Source organism: Lontra canadensis, unplaced genomic scaffold (genome assembly GCF_010015895.1).
Source record: "Lontra canadensis isolate GAN:19392208 unplaced genomic scaffold, GSC_riverotter_1.0 scaffold30, whole genome shotgun sequence".
In the NCBI taxonomy this organism is placed as follows: domain Eukaryota; kingdom Metazoa; phylum Chordata; class Mammalia; order Carnivora; family Mustelidae; genus Lontra; species Lontra canadensis.
The window spans coordinates 12,665,109-12,679,763 of record NW_022631024.1 but is presented as its reverse complement, the minus strand read 5'-3'; the positions used below and the strand labels follow the sequence as shown (position 1 = coordinate 12,679,763).

Genomic DNA, 14,655 nt, shown 5'->3' with positions numbered 1-14,655 from the left:
CATTCATTCAACAAGTAACATTGAGCTCTGGTGCCTGGCCACCACGGGACACTGAACCCAGCAGAGGGCCAGATTCTGCCCTCGAAAAGGATCCCTGGAAATTTTCTCCTGACCAAACGCCTGGGGTCCAAACCCAGTTCCACTTAACTAGCTGTGTGACCTTGGGCAAGTGACTCAACCTCTCTCTGCTCCAGTTGTCTGCTCCGTAAATGATCACAACACCCACATCATAGCCACAGCACCTTCAAAAACTGTGAAGTGCTTCAGAAACCATGTGCACTCACTCAGCAAGCATCAGCTGTGTGATTCTTGGTGGGGCTGGGGGTGTTATACTCTCTTAGGGGCCAGACCCGCCCATCACCAAGCCCCCTGCAGCCAGCCTGGCCCCCTTCTGCAGCCCAGAAACTCGGGATGTGTTAGCTCCTGTGAGGCGGCCTGAGTACCCTGCAGAATGGAGGCTTCTGTGGGCTTCCTCTCTGGTCTGTTTCCCCAGCAGCTGGAACACTTAGAAAAAAGCTCCCAGCCTGCTGGGCTTGTCGAAGCCGGGCTAGCTTTACTAGAACCAGCTTTGGACGATCATTCTGCGGTCATAACAACTATTTTCTTTACATACTGCTATGGAAAGGGGAACCCCTTGCTTTTTTTTTTTTTTTAACTTAAGTGAAGACACCATCAAGCGTAAATATGCCGGAGTTTTTAATAAAAACATGATGGAGGAAAACATTCAAAGCTCAATAATCAGAAGCAATTTGCATCGTGAGCGGGGATGTCGCTCCCATTCCCCACCCCCTTGGCTGTGCTCTGCGCGGGGCTGGTTTTGGGGCTGGCAACTTTAGACCTACGGCAAAAATAATGAACAGCAGTGAGGCTTGGAGATAGTCTGAAAAATATCCTGGAAAAGAAAAACATATGCCAAAGAGTGTGGTGTAAAAGTCATATTTCATGCCTGACTTTAGAGAATGTTAATAAGGGTTAGAACCATATTCCAACAGAACAACTATCAGTCAAGGCGGGGTAATTAATTTTGCTTCAGATCTCTGCTTGGGAAAATGAAAGCAGTCAGTGTTGTTTCACGGCATAGAGACTCCATCACACTAGAAGAACCCGAAGAACTTCCAAAGTTGCATCCTGATCCCAGCTGAAAGAAAGCTGGCTGCCGCTGGCGGCCTCCGCTGATCTGTCACCCTGTAGATCTGGGGATCTTTTCCCAATGCTAACAATATCAAATTCTTTTTTTTTTAAATTTTAGGATTGACTAATAAATATGATTAAGATAACACATCCCAAACCACATGTCCTCTGCTCAGTCTCTAACATGTGGAGTACAGATGTGTCTTCCGTGTACAGATGACCCAGCCGGCTGCTCCCCTGAGGCAGGGATCCTGGGAGACGAAACCCTGAGACGTCCTGGCAGTCCCCTGGCCCTCTGTGGCCCTGGCCAGGCCACTGGCCTCCCCGTGACCCACTGTAGAGAAGAAGGGCCAAGCCCAGGGTGTTTGGGAGTCAGACACAAGAAGGACAGAGGGATGTGGTCACCTGGCTCTTGTCTTTCAATGTCCCAGTTTAAAAGACAAAATTGCCAAATGTACATGGCTCCATGCTATCCAGAAAGTTCTCAAACTCATTCCATCATGGAGACATGCCTGTTACACCCCTCAGGAACCAGGACTGAAGGGCCTTCCCCTCCAGTGACCTCAGCCTCAGGAGAAAAGAGTAAGCCAGTGCTAAAGCCAGAATCTGGGAGCAGGTTTTAGAAAGAATTGTGGAGTTGCCACATAGGCCCCTAACTTGGCCATGGGTAAACTGGGGGTTCTGTCTCCCTTCTGCCACAACTGAGTGAGCTTTAGGGCAAATACTAGCCACACCTGAGCCTCAGTTTTCCTGTTTCTAAAAGGATCTCGAAGATCTCTTCAGCTGAGACCCCGCTAAAGCAGCCCAAGGTCTGGGTGGTGGGTGTCATCCCAGTGCGCCCTCTCTGTGATCACTGAAGAGGGTTCTTGGAGGCCGCAGGGAAAACCAGGCCCTGGAAATAGGGCAGGGAAGCCTGGGCCTGTTGGTGTTGACAACCAGCCAAGCTCCAGCTCTAGGGAGAGGGGGCAGCAGTCTGGGAGACAAGAGCCCCTCCCAGCCTCACCAAGCAGGACCCTCCCCACCTCCCCCGACCCTGAAAAAGCAAAGCTCTGGGTTAAGGTATGAATGAGCCTACCTCTCGGCTTTCCCCTGGGCTTAGGAGGGAGAAAGGAGGAGTCCCTCAGAGTTAGCTGAGGCCAGGCAGAAGAGTTGAAGCCGGCAGAAAGGGGAAGGGTATTCTACCACAGTGGTAGAAGGAAGGAAGGAAGGAAGGAAGGAAGGAACAAACGAAAGCATGAATGTATGTCAGAGGGAGGTGAGGGCCTCCCAAACCCACTGCAGCAGGCAAGCTGAGGGCAGGGCACCTTCCCAGAAGAAAAAGGCCACTAGGGGTCCCTGGGGGAGGGGTCCTAGGACCTGGATGAGCCCCAGCTGCCTGCAGGGCAGGGGTGGGGTAAGCTCTGGCCACTTGGCAGAGGCTGGAGGGTCTGCCTTCTGGACCAGAGGCTACTCTGGGGAGAAGAGAAGGGTCAGGTTCCCCCTAAGCTGGATGGGGTCAGGACCACCTGGAGGAGGAACTCTGTCACAGGCCCCCTCGCCCCCTTTCACCTGGGACCCACTGGGCATCTACTGCCGCATTTCTGGCCTCCTCTTAGTGCTCAGGCCCCCGTCTCCCCGGAATACCCCCAGACCTCTTCCCTGCTGAGCAGCCCAGGCCGGCGGGCCTAGGGCTTGGCCCGGCCGGGCTGATATGAACCATCTGCGTTGTCTTAGGCCGCCCCTCTGCCCACTGTCCCTCTGAACTCGGCCGGTTCCCGCGGGCCGTTTGATGCCTCGTAGGGTCACAGACCCCCGCACACAAATCACCGCCGCGGGCTGGGGGTGGGGCGGAGGCGCTGAAACCTAATCCGCAAAGTTTGCTCTGCCGCCAGCTCACTCCTTCCCTCGCTCACTCGACCAGCCCCCCCCTTTCCAAACAAGGCTTATTTTTCTTGCCAAAAAACCGAAGTTGGTATCAAGTGTTTCGAGGGAGAAAGTCTCTCCCCCGCCCCAACTTGGGAGGAAGGGCCGGAGCTGTTGGCTGAGCCGGGGACTGCAGAGGGGGCTCTGGGAGGGAGCCAGCGGGAGGTGAGCTCCCGGCTCCCAGCTCGGTAGGTCCGCGTCCCGTGGTTAATGTCGCAGACCCAGCTGTCTCTGACCCAGCCCTGTCCCCCTGTCTCTGGTCCCCTGCCCAGACAGTGCTCTTTCCATCGTGGCTCTCCATCCCTGTGGGGCCAGAGATGGAAGCATCACTTCCTGCCCCTTCTCCCTCCCCATAAAACAGCCCCTGCCTGTCGCTTTTACGAGGTGACACCCTGCTCTCCGCCGATCCTCTCCGCACCGGAGCCTGGACCCTGGAGGGAGGAGACTGAGCAGTCAGGCGTCTCCAGAGAGTTCCCAGGACGCACTGGGGTGCCTGGGAGACTGCCCTAGAGCACAGACTAAGAGCTTTAAAAGGAGGCTAAGGAGCCAGGTACATTAGAGACAAATTCCTCCAAAGTCTCCTCTCCTGCTCCATTGACTCTGGGGCCTCCGGCCTGAGATCCTAGAAACTGGCCGAGAGGTAGTCCGCCTGGTCCTCTGCAGCGGTGCAGAGTGGAGCCCTGGGGCACGCAGGTTTCATTTGCTAGGTGTTGGTTTTGCTTTTGGTTTTTTCAGCCGGTGCAGCGACCCGGAACCGCGCCCGGCGGTTTCTCCGACGCCCGCGGCTTCCGACTGTGCCCAGAGGTGAACGCCGGCGGCTAAAGTCCGCGCCCGCGGCGCCCGCTGTGCGGGGTGGAGGTCTAGTGGTCGGAGCCGGCGGCCGGGGCCGGGGCAGGGGCAAGGCGGCGACGTCGAGGGGCCGGTCGGCAGACCCAGCTGGGTCTGCGCGGCCGGGGCGGGGGGGGGGGGGCGGGGGCCGGCCGCACGACAGATCTGCGCACTGTGGGACAGGGGTGGCGGCAGCAGCGGTGTCGAGAATAAAGGCGCCACGGGCCCGGCGGAGAAGCGGGTTTCCGCGGGGGTCGAACAAAGGAATTCGCCCTCAGAAGAAAGGGGCCGAGCGAGCAGCCGGGAATGGTCAACCCCGGAGACTCGCAGGAGTACGAGTGTCGCGACATCAGTCCCAGGGATCCAACGAAATCCGCCCCGCGCAGGACCCCAGCCTGGCATCTCCGTTCGGCCTCTCCCTTCTTGTCAATCCCGCTTTCATGGGGATGGTGGGTGTACACCCCCCAGCGCCACCTTTCCTGGGAAGAGGGGACAGAGCAGCCCGTGCTTTCCGTCAGTGGAGGCGAAAAGTCCCCCACCCCTCCCATTCGGTATCCTCTGGTCGTGGGGCCGTTGCCCCCATTTTCCAGAAGCTGACAATTGAGGCTCCCCCAAAGCAACTCCTTCCCCCACCCCTGCTGCAACGCATGGCGGGCTCGGGAAACCCAAGCGCCCTCCAAACGAAAGTCGACCCGGGGGCGGCAGGGCCGGAGCTCCCCTCCTCCCGCCGCCCTCGGAAGGGGTGGAGGGGACACGGTTGTAAGGTGCTTGGCTTCTTTTCTCTGCTTGACATGAATAAGGGGATTAGGACGGCAAGTTTCCGTCGTTCACTCCGACGGACAAAGGGCCCCGCGGTCAGAGCGGCACAGTCTCTGATTAAACGACAGAGCCCTGTCACTCAGCACCGTCCTAGGTACTTGTGTTCGTGACATAATCTTATTAGAAGATAAAACCAGCGAAATCCTTTCCATAATGAAAAGTTACATTTAATGGCTGGACTCGCCCCCCAGCCCCTCCCGACCCTGCCCGCCTCCTCCCGTTGCTGTTGGATATGGCTCGCCTGTAATTGGCATTTAAAGCACCAAGTCCGAGAGAAAAACGGGGTTTAGGGTTTTTGTAATCCCCCTAAACTGTCTTTGTTCGAAATCTCCACAGATACAAGTCTGTTAAGAGTAAATATTTGTGGATTGATACAACCACATTTCCCCCCTACAAACCAAATCTGAAAAAAAATCTGCCCTCCCGCCGCACTCCGGCCCCGCGCAGGAGGGAGGGGGCTGGGGCCGCCCGAGCGTCTGCACCGCAAGCCCTGCGTTGGGGTCGCCTCTTCGCCTCCAGGAGCCGAGGGACTGTGCACGTTTCTCAGGCGGGAGAAAGGTCTTCGACTCTTTTTTCAATTTTCTGTGCTCTCGATAAACAAACCTCCCGAATGCGCCTCTTTTGGGCCTGCCCGAGGGGGTCGGCGGGAGGGCTTGGGGAGGGGCGAAGGCTTTGCTCCATTCCAAAAGAAAATTCCCTCCCTCCGCTTCGCTCCCTTTCCCGCAGGTTTAAGTGGCTCCGAGAGGACTCGCTCCTCCTGGGTCGCGGGAGATGCGACCCAGCAGGACGCTCCGAGTCCGGCCCAGGATTGCACCAGGAGCCGCCAAGGGCCCCCGAAACGCAGAGGAGTCCGAAGGTTGCGGCGGGGCCCCGGTTCCCGGCTCCAGCCCAGCCCGTCCCGGGATCGGATTCCTTCATAAATCAGCGGCTGGGTGAAAGGGCTGCGCTTTAGAAGGGGCAGGACCGTGTGTGCGTATTAGAGCGCGCGGTTCCCAAATCCGGGCTAAACCCCTGGTGACACCGAAATTCATCAACCGCTGCTGGCGCCCGTGGCGCGGCGGAGGAGCCCCAGAGCCGAGCAGCCGGTGCACCACGCTGCCCCACTGAGGGGAAAAAGGACCGAGGAGCAGGATCCATGGAGAGGTGGGCCTGGAGGAGGGCACGGGTGGAGACCGCCGAGAGCCGCCCTGCCCGCGCACCTCCAGCCCTGAAGGAAGCTCACCGCGGGAGGGGAAAGGCAGTTATTCTAACCTTTTTTTTCTTCTCTGGCAAGGACTGGCCCTACACGGATATTCTGGTGCGAAGAGGGCAGTGACCCCCACCCCCACCCCTTCCAACCCTGGGCAGTAACCCCCACCACACACACCCCTCTCAGGCTGGGCACTCAGGTGGATCACAGCTGCCCCGGAGCACACTCTGGGGCTTTGGGAAGAGCAGGAATCGAGGACTGAGGGATCCCATCTGCTCTGGGAGTTAGACCCACCGACGGAGAAATCTGCGGGAGTCATTCTGGGCCTGAGAGGAGTGACTCAACTCCCTCCACCTCCGTTTTCTCACCTATACAAGGACCTAAAGCAATAAAGGCCAATACACAGGGCAGCGCTCCAGAAATGTCAATTCCTTTGCTTTCTAGACGGACTACTACTGCGCCCGCCCCTCTGGGTCAGTAAGACTCTGTTCCTGTGAGTTCCTGTCTGCACTGGCCACGCTCAAGAGTAGGTTGGATAAAAGCAGGACCAATGTCCCTCAGTAGTCGTGGGGGGGCGGGCATCCATAGGCTGCTGCCTGCCTGCCTCCGAGGACCAGTTTCTGACAGCCAGACCTGCCCCATTCCCCTTCCAAGGGGAAAATTCAGAACACAGGCCCCAGCCCAGGGCACGGAGCAGGGGGGTGGGCTAGGCCACTCCAGGAGCCCCGTTTGGGAGGTTCCGGGCCTGTGCGAAACCAACAATGCATTCCTGCCAGGCAGTGTGTCTCCAGCTCACTTCCCAGGCCAGCAGGCAGGCAGGCAGGAAACATTCACTGACGAAATGCCCAATGCAGGCTGGCACCTCTGGGTTTCACTTTATCCTCAGAGATCGAGTCACTTTATCCTGCGAGATTGTAACCAGCACCCCTATTTCACAGAGGAGGAAACCGAGACCCAAGAAGAGCAACGAGCCCTTCCCTAAAGGCCCGTGGCTTGTGCCACAAGAGCCAGAGACATTCTTGATCCCTGATCTGTACTTGGAGTTTTGTTCTTTGTCCTTTGAGAGAACGTGCCCCGCCCAGGAGGCCATCCGTCTGCAGGAGGTGGTTTCCAGAGCACCTTGGTCCTCTCTATCTCCGCAGGCTCTGGGCAGCTCCAGGCCTGGGCAGGCGCCCATACCCTGACAGCCCTGTAACTATGGCAATTCAGGAATCACATGACAACAGTCACTGAGTCCCGGAGGAAAGCAGGAGGTGGGAGAAGGGGGGACAGCAGTCACACCCAGCTCCTCCTGACCCAGGGCTGCTATCCTCCTCTCCTGTCACTGCTGCTGCAGCACCCAACAGAGCCGCCTGGGGGTTGGGGGAGCCCCTGGCTGTCCTGTGTTCCAGCATGCTCCTCACTTAGCTTTCTGCATCCAACCAGCAGCTCGGTGGGCTCCTCACTCCTGCCAGCCCCAGTGGGCACCTCTGTTGCTCTGGGCAGCCCTCAGAACCCTCCCCAGCTGGCAACCACCTCCCAGTTCCCAGGGAAACCTCTTAAGCAGGGGCCTGCCAGGAAGCAAACATCTTTGTTTCTTCTGGAACCAAACTCCAGGAACTAGGTTTTTCCTTCAGCAATACTTCCCCCAGTTCCCCAAGTGCCGGGGCAAGCCCGGTGCTCTGCCATCAGCCAGCACACTCAGACCGGACCAGTCTGAGCCAGGCTCCCGACGGAGACAAAGCACCACCCCCCCTTCAACGTACTCACAGATCCCTGGGACCCCTACACTCCCCAACCCCCCTTCGGGGGCCCCAGGGTCGACAGGGCAGGTCCAGGGGCCGTCAGTCAAGAAGCTGAACAGAAATGGATACAATATTGCCCTAGGAATAACAAAGGAAGGGCCCACGCAGAAATTTATTTGTTCTGATCAGGCGAAGCAAAGGTAAAGGGCAGCAAGGAAGTGCTGTCAGCCAGGCCTGAAACCCAAGAAAGTTGCCATTCGGAGCACAGTGGCCCCTTATACCCCACCACTCCACAACACAGCGGTAGTTAAAGCAAACACAGACCCTTCACTGCCCCGTCAGTTACACCTTCCCCCCAAAATTACACAAACTTTGAAAGATTTTTCTGAGAGAAGATGGATGCTTCGGGAGACTTGAGGTCAAAGCTAGGCTGTTTAAAGTATATTATTAACAAATAAACATTTACTGCAAAAAAAAGAGAAAAACCCTATAGGCCACCGGGGAACCAAATCATGTTGCTTTTGGCTTCAAATGACAGGAGACATTTATGACATGAATGGAGAACACCAGCCGGTCGATGAAATGGCAAGCGTCTGCCACTTTGCTTCCTCCGCTTTCGTGAATCAACTTTTTCAAATATGGTTTTCAGCCTTACCCTCCCTTCACTACCACTGCCTCCCCACTTCTGACTGCAGTAGCAATAAATATATATAATTTTGGTTTTGCTCTCTGCTGCCATCAGCACAGACTCTGAGAGTTGGAGAGGGCTGGGTCAGCCAGAAAGCCAAGGGCTTTGGGTCCTCCTGCACCCCAAGGTTGACTGACAGCTCATACGGATTCCTGGGATGAGTGGACCATCCCTTTCTTCCTCCCTCCCTTGAAGCTGAGGCCTGATGGTGGTGTCCAACAAATTGGAAGTTATAACTCATGTCGTTGAATGTATCCTCCATTCCTCAGCTAACTAATGCCAAAGTAGGGCAGTAGTGCTGGGAATTTTTTTTTTCTTTTTCTGTTTTAAAAACCTCATAGCCACAGGACAGAGGAAATTCCCTGGGGGACATGAAGCCAGCCCATCCTGGACAGAACAAACCTCTGTGGGCTTTCATCTGACCACCTGAGCCTGTGTTTCTCCACCTTTTAAACCCCATCTTTCGGAGAAACAAACAGATCCCTGGATCTCTCTACCTTATCACCCCCCCCATCTCTCCCTCATCCTTGAACCTTAGAGATGCCGGGTTGAGATTTTTCCCCCCTTGTCATTTGAATCACAAAAACAGCAAGCACCAAGTGTTTTCCAAATATGAAATTATATTATTGAGTAGGATTTTTCAAGCTATTCTCAGACCCTGAAGAGTCTAATTGCTCCCCAGTGTTAAGATCTTTGCTCTGGACCCATTCCACTCCCTCTCACGGCCCCCAAGGAAAAAGGGGCCAGAACACCAGGCCCATCCTGCTACCTGCCCTTCCTGGTAATGCACAGTTGGCAACTGTTCTTATCTATATAATCAGAAGTTTTTCTGCTTCTCTGAATGTACTGGATGCCACGGAGTATGGAACATGGACTGAAACCCCACCAGGTACCTTGTGTCATCCTTACAACCACCCTGGGAAATTGTATCATTACCCCTAATTTGCTGTTGGGAGAACCTGGGGCTCTGAAACAGGTCGCCAGTTGGCTAAGATCCGATGGCTGCTGAATGGGGCTGGGAGGCGAACACAGCTCTCAGAGTCCACAGCTCTTCTCCTTACTGAGGAATGGCCCATACAGTGCCCCACTCAGGCAAAGGGAATGATTTTCCCAGGGGTGCCCCTCATTTTCCCTGCACAGAGAGGCTCATGGCAAACCTACCATGCCAGCTGTACCATTCTCTGGCACAGAACCCATGGGCAGTTTGGTGTCTCCTTGAGGACAGGACATTCCTTGCCACACTGCTGGTGATAATGGTAACAGCAATAATTTCCAAAGTATTAACAACATACCAGGTGAGATGCCAGGTCCTTGGGGGCATGTTATCTCGAATCCTTATTAGAATCCTTTCCCCCAGGGGATTATGTCCCCATTTAACAGAAGAGGCTCAGATAGATGCCAGGGCCTAAGCCTGGTTCCAGTGCGGCAGGGTAGGATGTTGCTGAGGGCGGACAATCACCTACTCCAGAGGAAATCCTCACAGCCTTCTTCCCCGACTCAAGAAAAATCCGGCAAACAAATTAGGCTGCACTAGCCCAGAGCCTGGGGAATACAGGGTGAGCCAGGAGTCAGCTGTGAATAATGCCTCCGTTTAGCAGCTGATGACTGCAGCTTTAGGAAGGCCTTTGCTTACCCTTCTACCTGCAGTCGAGGTGCTGGGGTTAAAAGGAGGGTGCCATTGCAAGAGCCAGAGGGTCCCAGACTTGGGCTGGCAAAGTGAGAGCCCTTCCGCCCTCAAACGCCCAGGGAGAGCACTACCGAGGCCTTTCTACAAGGCCAAGCTTGGGCTTTTCCTTCCAAGTGGATCCAGTTCCAGGACAGACCCTCTACCTCAGGCTGTGGGCAGGGATGTCTGCAGTTCTGAATGAGACAGATGCGGGCCGTGCCAGCTGGGATACCCTACTGGTAGGGGAGGCGCTGCTGGTAACTGGCACCCCACAGGAAGGCCTTATAGCAGAAGGCCTTCCAAGCTGGGAGAAACAGCAGGCAGCAGAGGCTTGAGCCCGGCTTTGCTCTCCGCGTGCCACACCCCTACTCTGCCAGAGCTGGTGCTCCAAAGAGAGGTGAGCCTCCTTGGTAGGCCTTTCCCGGTGTAAACACTTCCAAGGAAAGAAGGAAAGGAATGTGCTGGGAAGAGCCAGGTTGGGCCACTGGAGCTGGAGCCAGCTGGGGTAGATTTACCCGCCCCCAAAAAAAAAGAAAAAGAAAGAAAAAAGAAAAGTAAAGAAAAGAAAAGAAAAGAAAAGAAAAGAAAAGAAAAAAGGGGGGAAAAAAGAAAAGAAAAAAAGAAAAGAAAAAAAAATCACCCCGGGACTCAGACAGTGTTTTTTCCTGAAACTCAATCAGTCTCCCTGCTCCCCCCCCTTCCGCGGGTGGGCGCATCCTACCTGGGCAGGCGAGCCCAAGGGGACCCTCGCAGGCTCAGCGGAGCCCTGTAACTCTGCTCGAGAAGGGGCGAGGCCGCCTGGGCAGGCCCTCCGGGCGGAAGGGCGCCGCCGGCCCGGGATGCCGAAGTGGGAGCCCGGCCCAAGCAGGAGCGTCGGGTCCTTCGGCGCATGCAGGCTCCCGCTTGTGCACCAACGGATCTCGGGTCGCCAGGCCTGGGAGCTGTCTTACAAGCGATTAGACTCCATTTTGTGACAGATTTTTGGACTCTCCCACCGACCCTCCCCCCTTCCGGAGCCTCCTCCAGGAATTCGCCACCTCCTCAGGACAGAAACGCTTTCCAGACGAGCGACAGACGGCAAGAAAAAAGACTTACATAATTCTATTTGGCCAAGCCACCAAGAAAAAAAAAAAAAAATGGGGCGGGGGGGGGGGGGGGGATTACGTTGTCTTTTTTTTTTTTTTTTTTTTTCATGTGTTCTCGGGTGGAGGAAGGAGAGAGGTGTTCGCGATTTTGCGTTTGGAGGAAACCCCGTTTCCTCCCGGTGTCTAACCAGGTTGTGAGTCCGAGAAGGAGCTCCGGCGGCCGAGGGGCCAGAGCCTCGGGCGCAGAACAATCCGACGCTTTTTTTTTTTTTGAAGAAGGAGCCCCCAAAATCATGTAAGGAGAAAAAGTAAACTTCTCGAGTTGTGCGTGAAAATACCCAAATGCTGCGGCCCCGCGCTCCGCTTTGTCCGTCCAGGACGTGCGGGTGGATTTTATCAAATGCTATTAAGTGTTCCCGATCGTCAATTAATATCCCCCATGGTGCGTAAAATAACGCTGCGCTTCTGGGTGTCCCAGATCTTTAAAACAAATCGAAAGGAAGAAGAGACGCTTAGTAAAAATAGCAACCTCTTTCTAAGGACCAAGCCTCGAAAGCTCCTCGGTGGGGTGAGGCCACATTTTTTCACAAGTTATTGGGGGGGGGGTTGTTAATTTCCCCGAACCGCGGACACAAAGGTTCCACCAAATCGAGAAGGCACGTCTCTGCGCCCACTAGCTGCCCACTAGCCGGGATTCTCTTGTGAAAACCATTTATGCACAGATGCAATAAATGTGCATCTGCGATCCTCAAAGAAAAAAAATAAATCGTGAAATAAACTTTTATTGTGAAAAAGAACATCGCTTCTCCCGTGAGGCCCTGCCTACCTCGCTGCGCCTGCTCTCCCTGGGAAACGCTGAGGCGAGACCCGCCGGGGTATTTGTCCATAGGATTGTCTAGAGAACAACCTCTCCTCAGCCCCCAACCGGCCGGCCTAGTGCAGATACCTAATTGGCCTTATTGGAAGAAAGAGGGGCGAGGGAGGAGGAGGCGTGAATAATGCCCGCCTGAAGCCTGCCGCCTTGCGGGACCCAGACTCGGAACTAGGGACCCGAGATTCTCCTGGAGCCCGAACTCACCCGCAGACACATCCCAACTACACTGAAGCATCAAACTCTCAGAGAGGCGCCTTTTTTCTCTTTTTAAAAAACAAATAGGCTTTCAACAAAGGCAACACAAACATTTAACGTTTAATTGTTTTGTAAAATTAGGGAGCTACAGCCGCTCTGCCGTGGTAACATCTGTTCAAATTTTGTGACTTTACAGTTCTGTGCTCCAAAGAACCAGGAAGCATCCTCTCCTTGTTTTATTAAACAGAAGCTCCATAGAGGACTGAAGAGTAGGGGGAGAGACCTGGCAGATGCATGCAAGAGGTTGGAAAGGGTCCTTCCAACATGTAAAAAAAAAAAAATTTTCCCCCAAAATCTGCTCCAGTGACTTGGAGGCCCATTTCCAGTTTCCTGGGCCTCCCGCCCCCACATGTTGAGTCACCCAGGCCGGTGGCTGAGCTAAGTTGTAAGTGGCAGTGCTAGAGCTAAGGGTCAGGCAGGCAGAGGTGCAGGCTCGCAGGACATGGGTGGGCTGGAAGTTGGTGAACCCTGCCCTTTGGCCAGACCAAAGCCCCCAATCACATCTACCCCGACTACTTTCCCCATTTAATTTGTCCTGCTCTATGCCTGCTTGTGGCTGAACTGACTGGCGGCCACACTTTCTCCTGGAACTAGAATCCTGTCAGTCCAGGGCATAGCCCAAATGCTACCAACGGCAAGGTGCCTACTTTGGGGTGCTCCAGACAGAGGAAGAGGTCTCAGCAAGACTCTGGGATCAGCAAAAGAGCTGACTCTCTGAAATGAACCCCAATTCCTGCCCGCAGAGCCCCCAGTGGGCAGGAAGAGCAAGGTGCAGAGAGCAGGTCCTATCGGACCTTCCAGACCAGGGGAGCACAGTCAGATAAGGTGCTATTTTGGGGCTCAGCCAGAACCTTTCAGAGCAGAACCTAATACCCTCTCCAGGGCTTTAGCCTACAGTCCCACCATTTCCAGGCCCCAGCCGAGCAGCTAGAGAAATGAAGATGGGGCACCCCAGATGCTCCACTTCCCATCAGGGCCTGGATTAAGGAACAGTCCCTGGGCAGACAGGTAGGCTGCAGTGATCACCAGGCATTGGCAGCCCACACTTTTCCTGGAGGCTTGGGCACACACAGCTCCCCCTGAGCCCCCAAACACCTGAGAGCCTCCTCATCCTGCAGCCCCATCTAAAAGGGTCTTTTGGACCTCACTAGAAAGTTCTGTCCTCCCTGGGGGTGCCGACACCTTTCTTTTGGCTATTGCTCCTCTCTGCCTCCCTCCCAATCACACTGCCAGGCACAAAACGCAGAGGATGAAAAGAAAAAGCCCGAATCTGCTCTTAACTGTCCCAGAACCTTGCCAGACAAATCCATAGTCTCATTTAAAAACAAAAGTTAGCAGGTAGGGCTCAACCCATAGTCTCCAGCCTCAACCTTGAGCCTTAGGCTACACCAGGGCAAAGCAAGCCACCCCCTCTCTAACACAAACACTGTGCAAGAAAGAGGGCCTGCTGGGGAAGGCTGACTTGGGCAGATCTCATCCCCACCCCCAGGAGCCCCAGACTGTGGTTTGCCACCTCTTGAGGTCCTCTTCCTAGACAGCTCCTCCAGCCAGCAAAAAGTGCAAAATTCCCGCATGGAACGGTTTGGAGAGAATGGACCCTCTTTTCTATCAGGGACTGATAGGACAACAGAGAGCACGGCAGGAAGGAGGCATCCTGAGCTGCCCGGGCAACTCAGCAGCCCCCCAAACTCCACTTCCTTGCTCCAGGAATCCCAGACCTCCATAAAACCCTACTTTTGGGAAGCACACCACCAGGGCCTGGCTCCCTAAAGCACTGTTTTCATTTGGAAATCAATCACTGGTCCCCAGTTTAGGTCTCAATGAGGTCAGGCCCTGTCCCTGGACAGAGGGATGGTATCTCCTAACTGGCCAAGGGCCTTGTCCTGTACCCCAACCAGTGCAGGTTTCCGGACAAAAGATGGCAACTAGGGACCTCCAGAGGCTCCCGGCCACCCCACCAGTGGCAGCCTGGCTGGGATGGTTAGTCCCTGTCAGGAGTCGCACAGCCCGCACAGCCCTCAGAACTGATGGGCCCAGCGGTGCGCAGAGCCGGCAGTTGGGCAGACGCGGGCCTGGCAGTGGGGGGTGGCGGGGCTCGAGTGTCGGGGCGGCAGCAGGGAAGGAGAAGAACGAGAGAGGCGCTTACTGTTGGTAGTCTTGTTTGCAGTACAGTTTCCGATCCCGGAAGTAGCAGCTGGTGGTGAGGGCTTGCTGACATGCCGCGCACTGCAAACACTCCTCGTGCCAGGACGACTCATTGACTCGCATCAGGAAGCGGTCGGAGATGGGCCGCTGGCAGCCCTCGCAGACGGCGGGATGCGGGCAGTCGGAGCCTGCAGCGCACAGGGCGAGAGCCGGGCGGTCAGCCCCGACCAGCTTGGCCCCAGCGTCCCGCCGCGCGCTGCCCGCAGCCCGGGCCCCAAGGGCTAGGGCAAGCCGGGAGCGCCGCCCGCCGCCTGCGCTCCCCTGGCCGCCGCACCAGGGCCCGGGCAGC

General features: G+C 55.7%; 1 protein-coding gene across 2 annotated transcripts in view; it reads right to left on the bottom strand.

Annotated features, from left to right (window-relative positions):
- The window catches only part of LMX1B (LIM homeobox transcription factor 1 beta), a 79,244-nt gene that overhangs the window by 63,466 nt on the left and 1,123 nt on the right, over positions 1 to 14,655 (bottom strand). For both annotated transcript variants that reach the window (XM_032865879.1, XM_032865878.1), the window contains exon 2: positions 14,308 to 14,494. In XM_032865879.1, the coding sequence (XP_032721770.1) occupies positions 14,308 to 14,494 (187 nt within the window). The remainder of the gene's footprint in view (positions 1 to 14,307; positions 14,495 to 14,655) is intronic.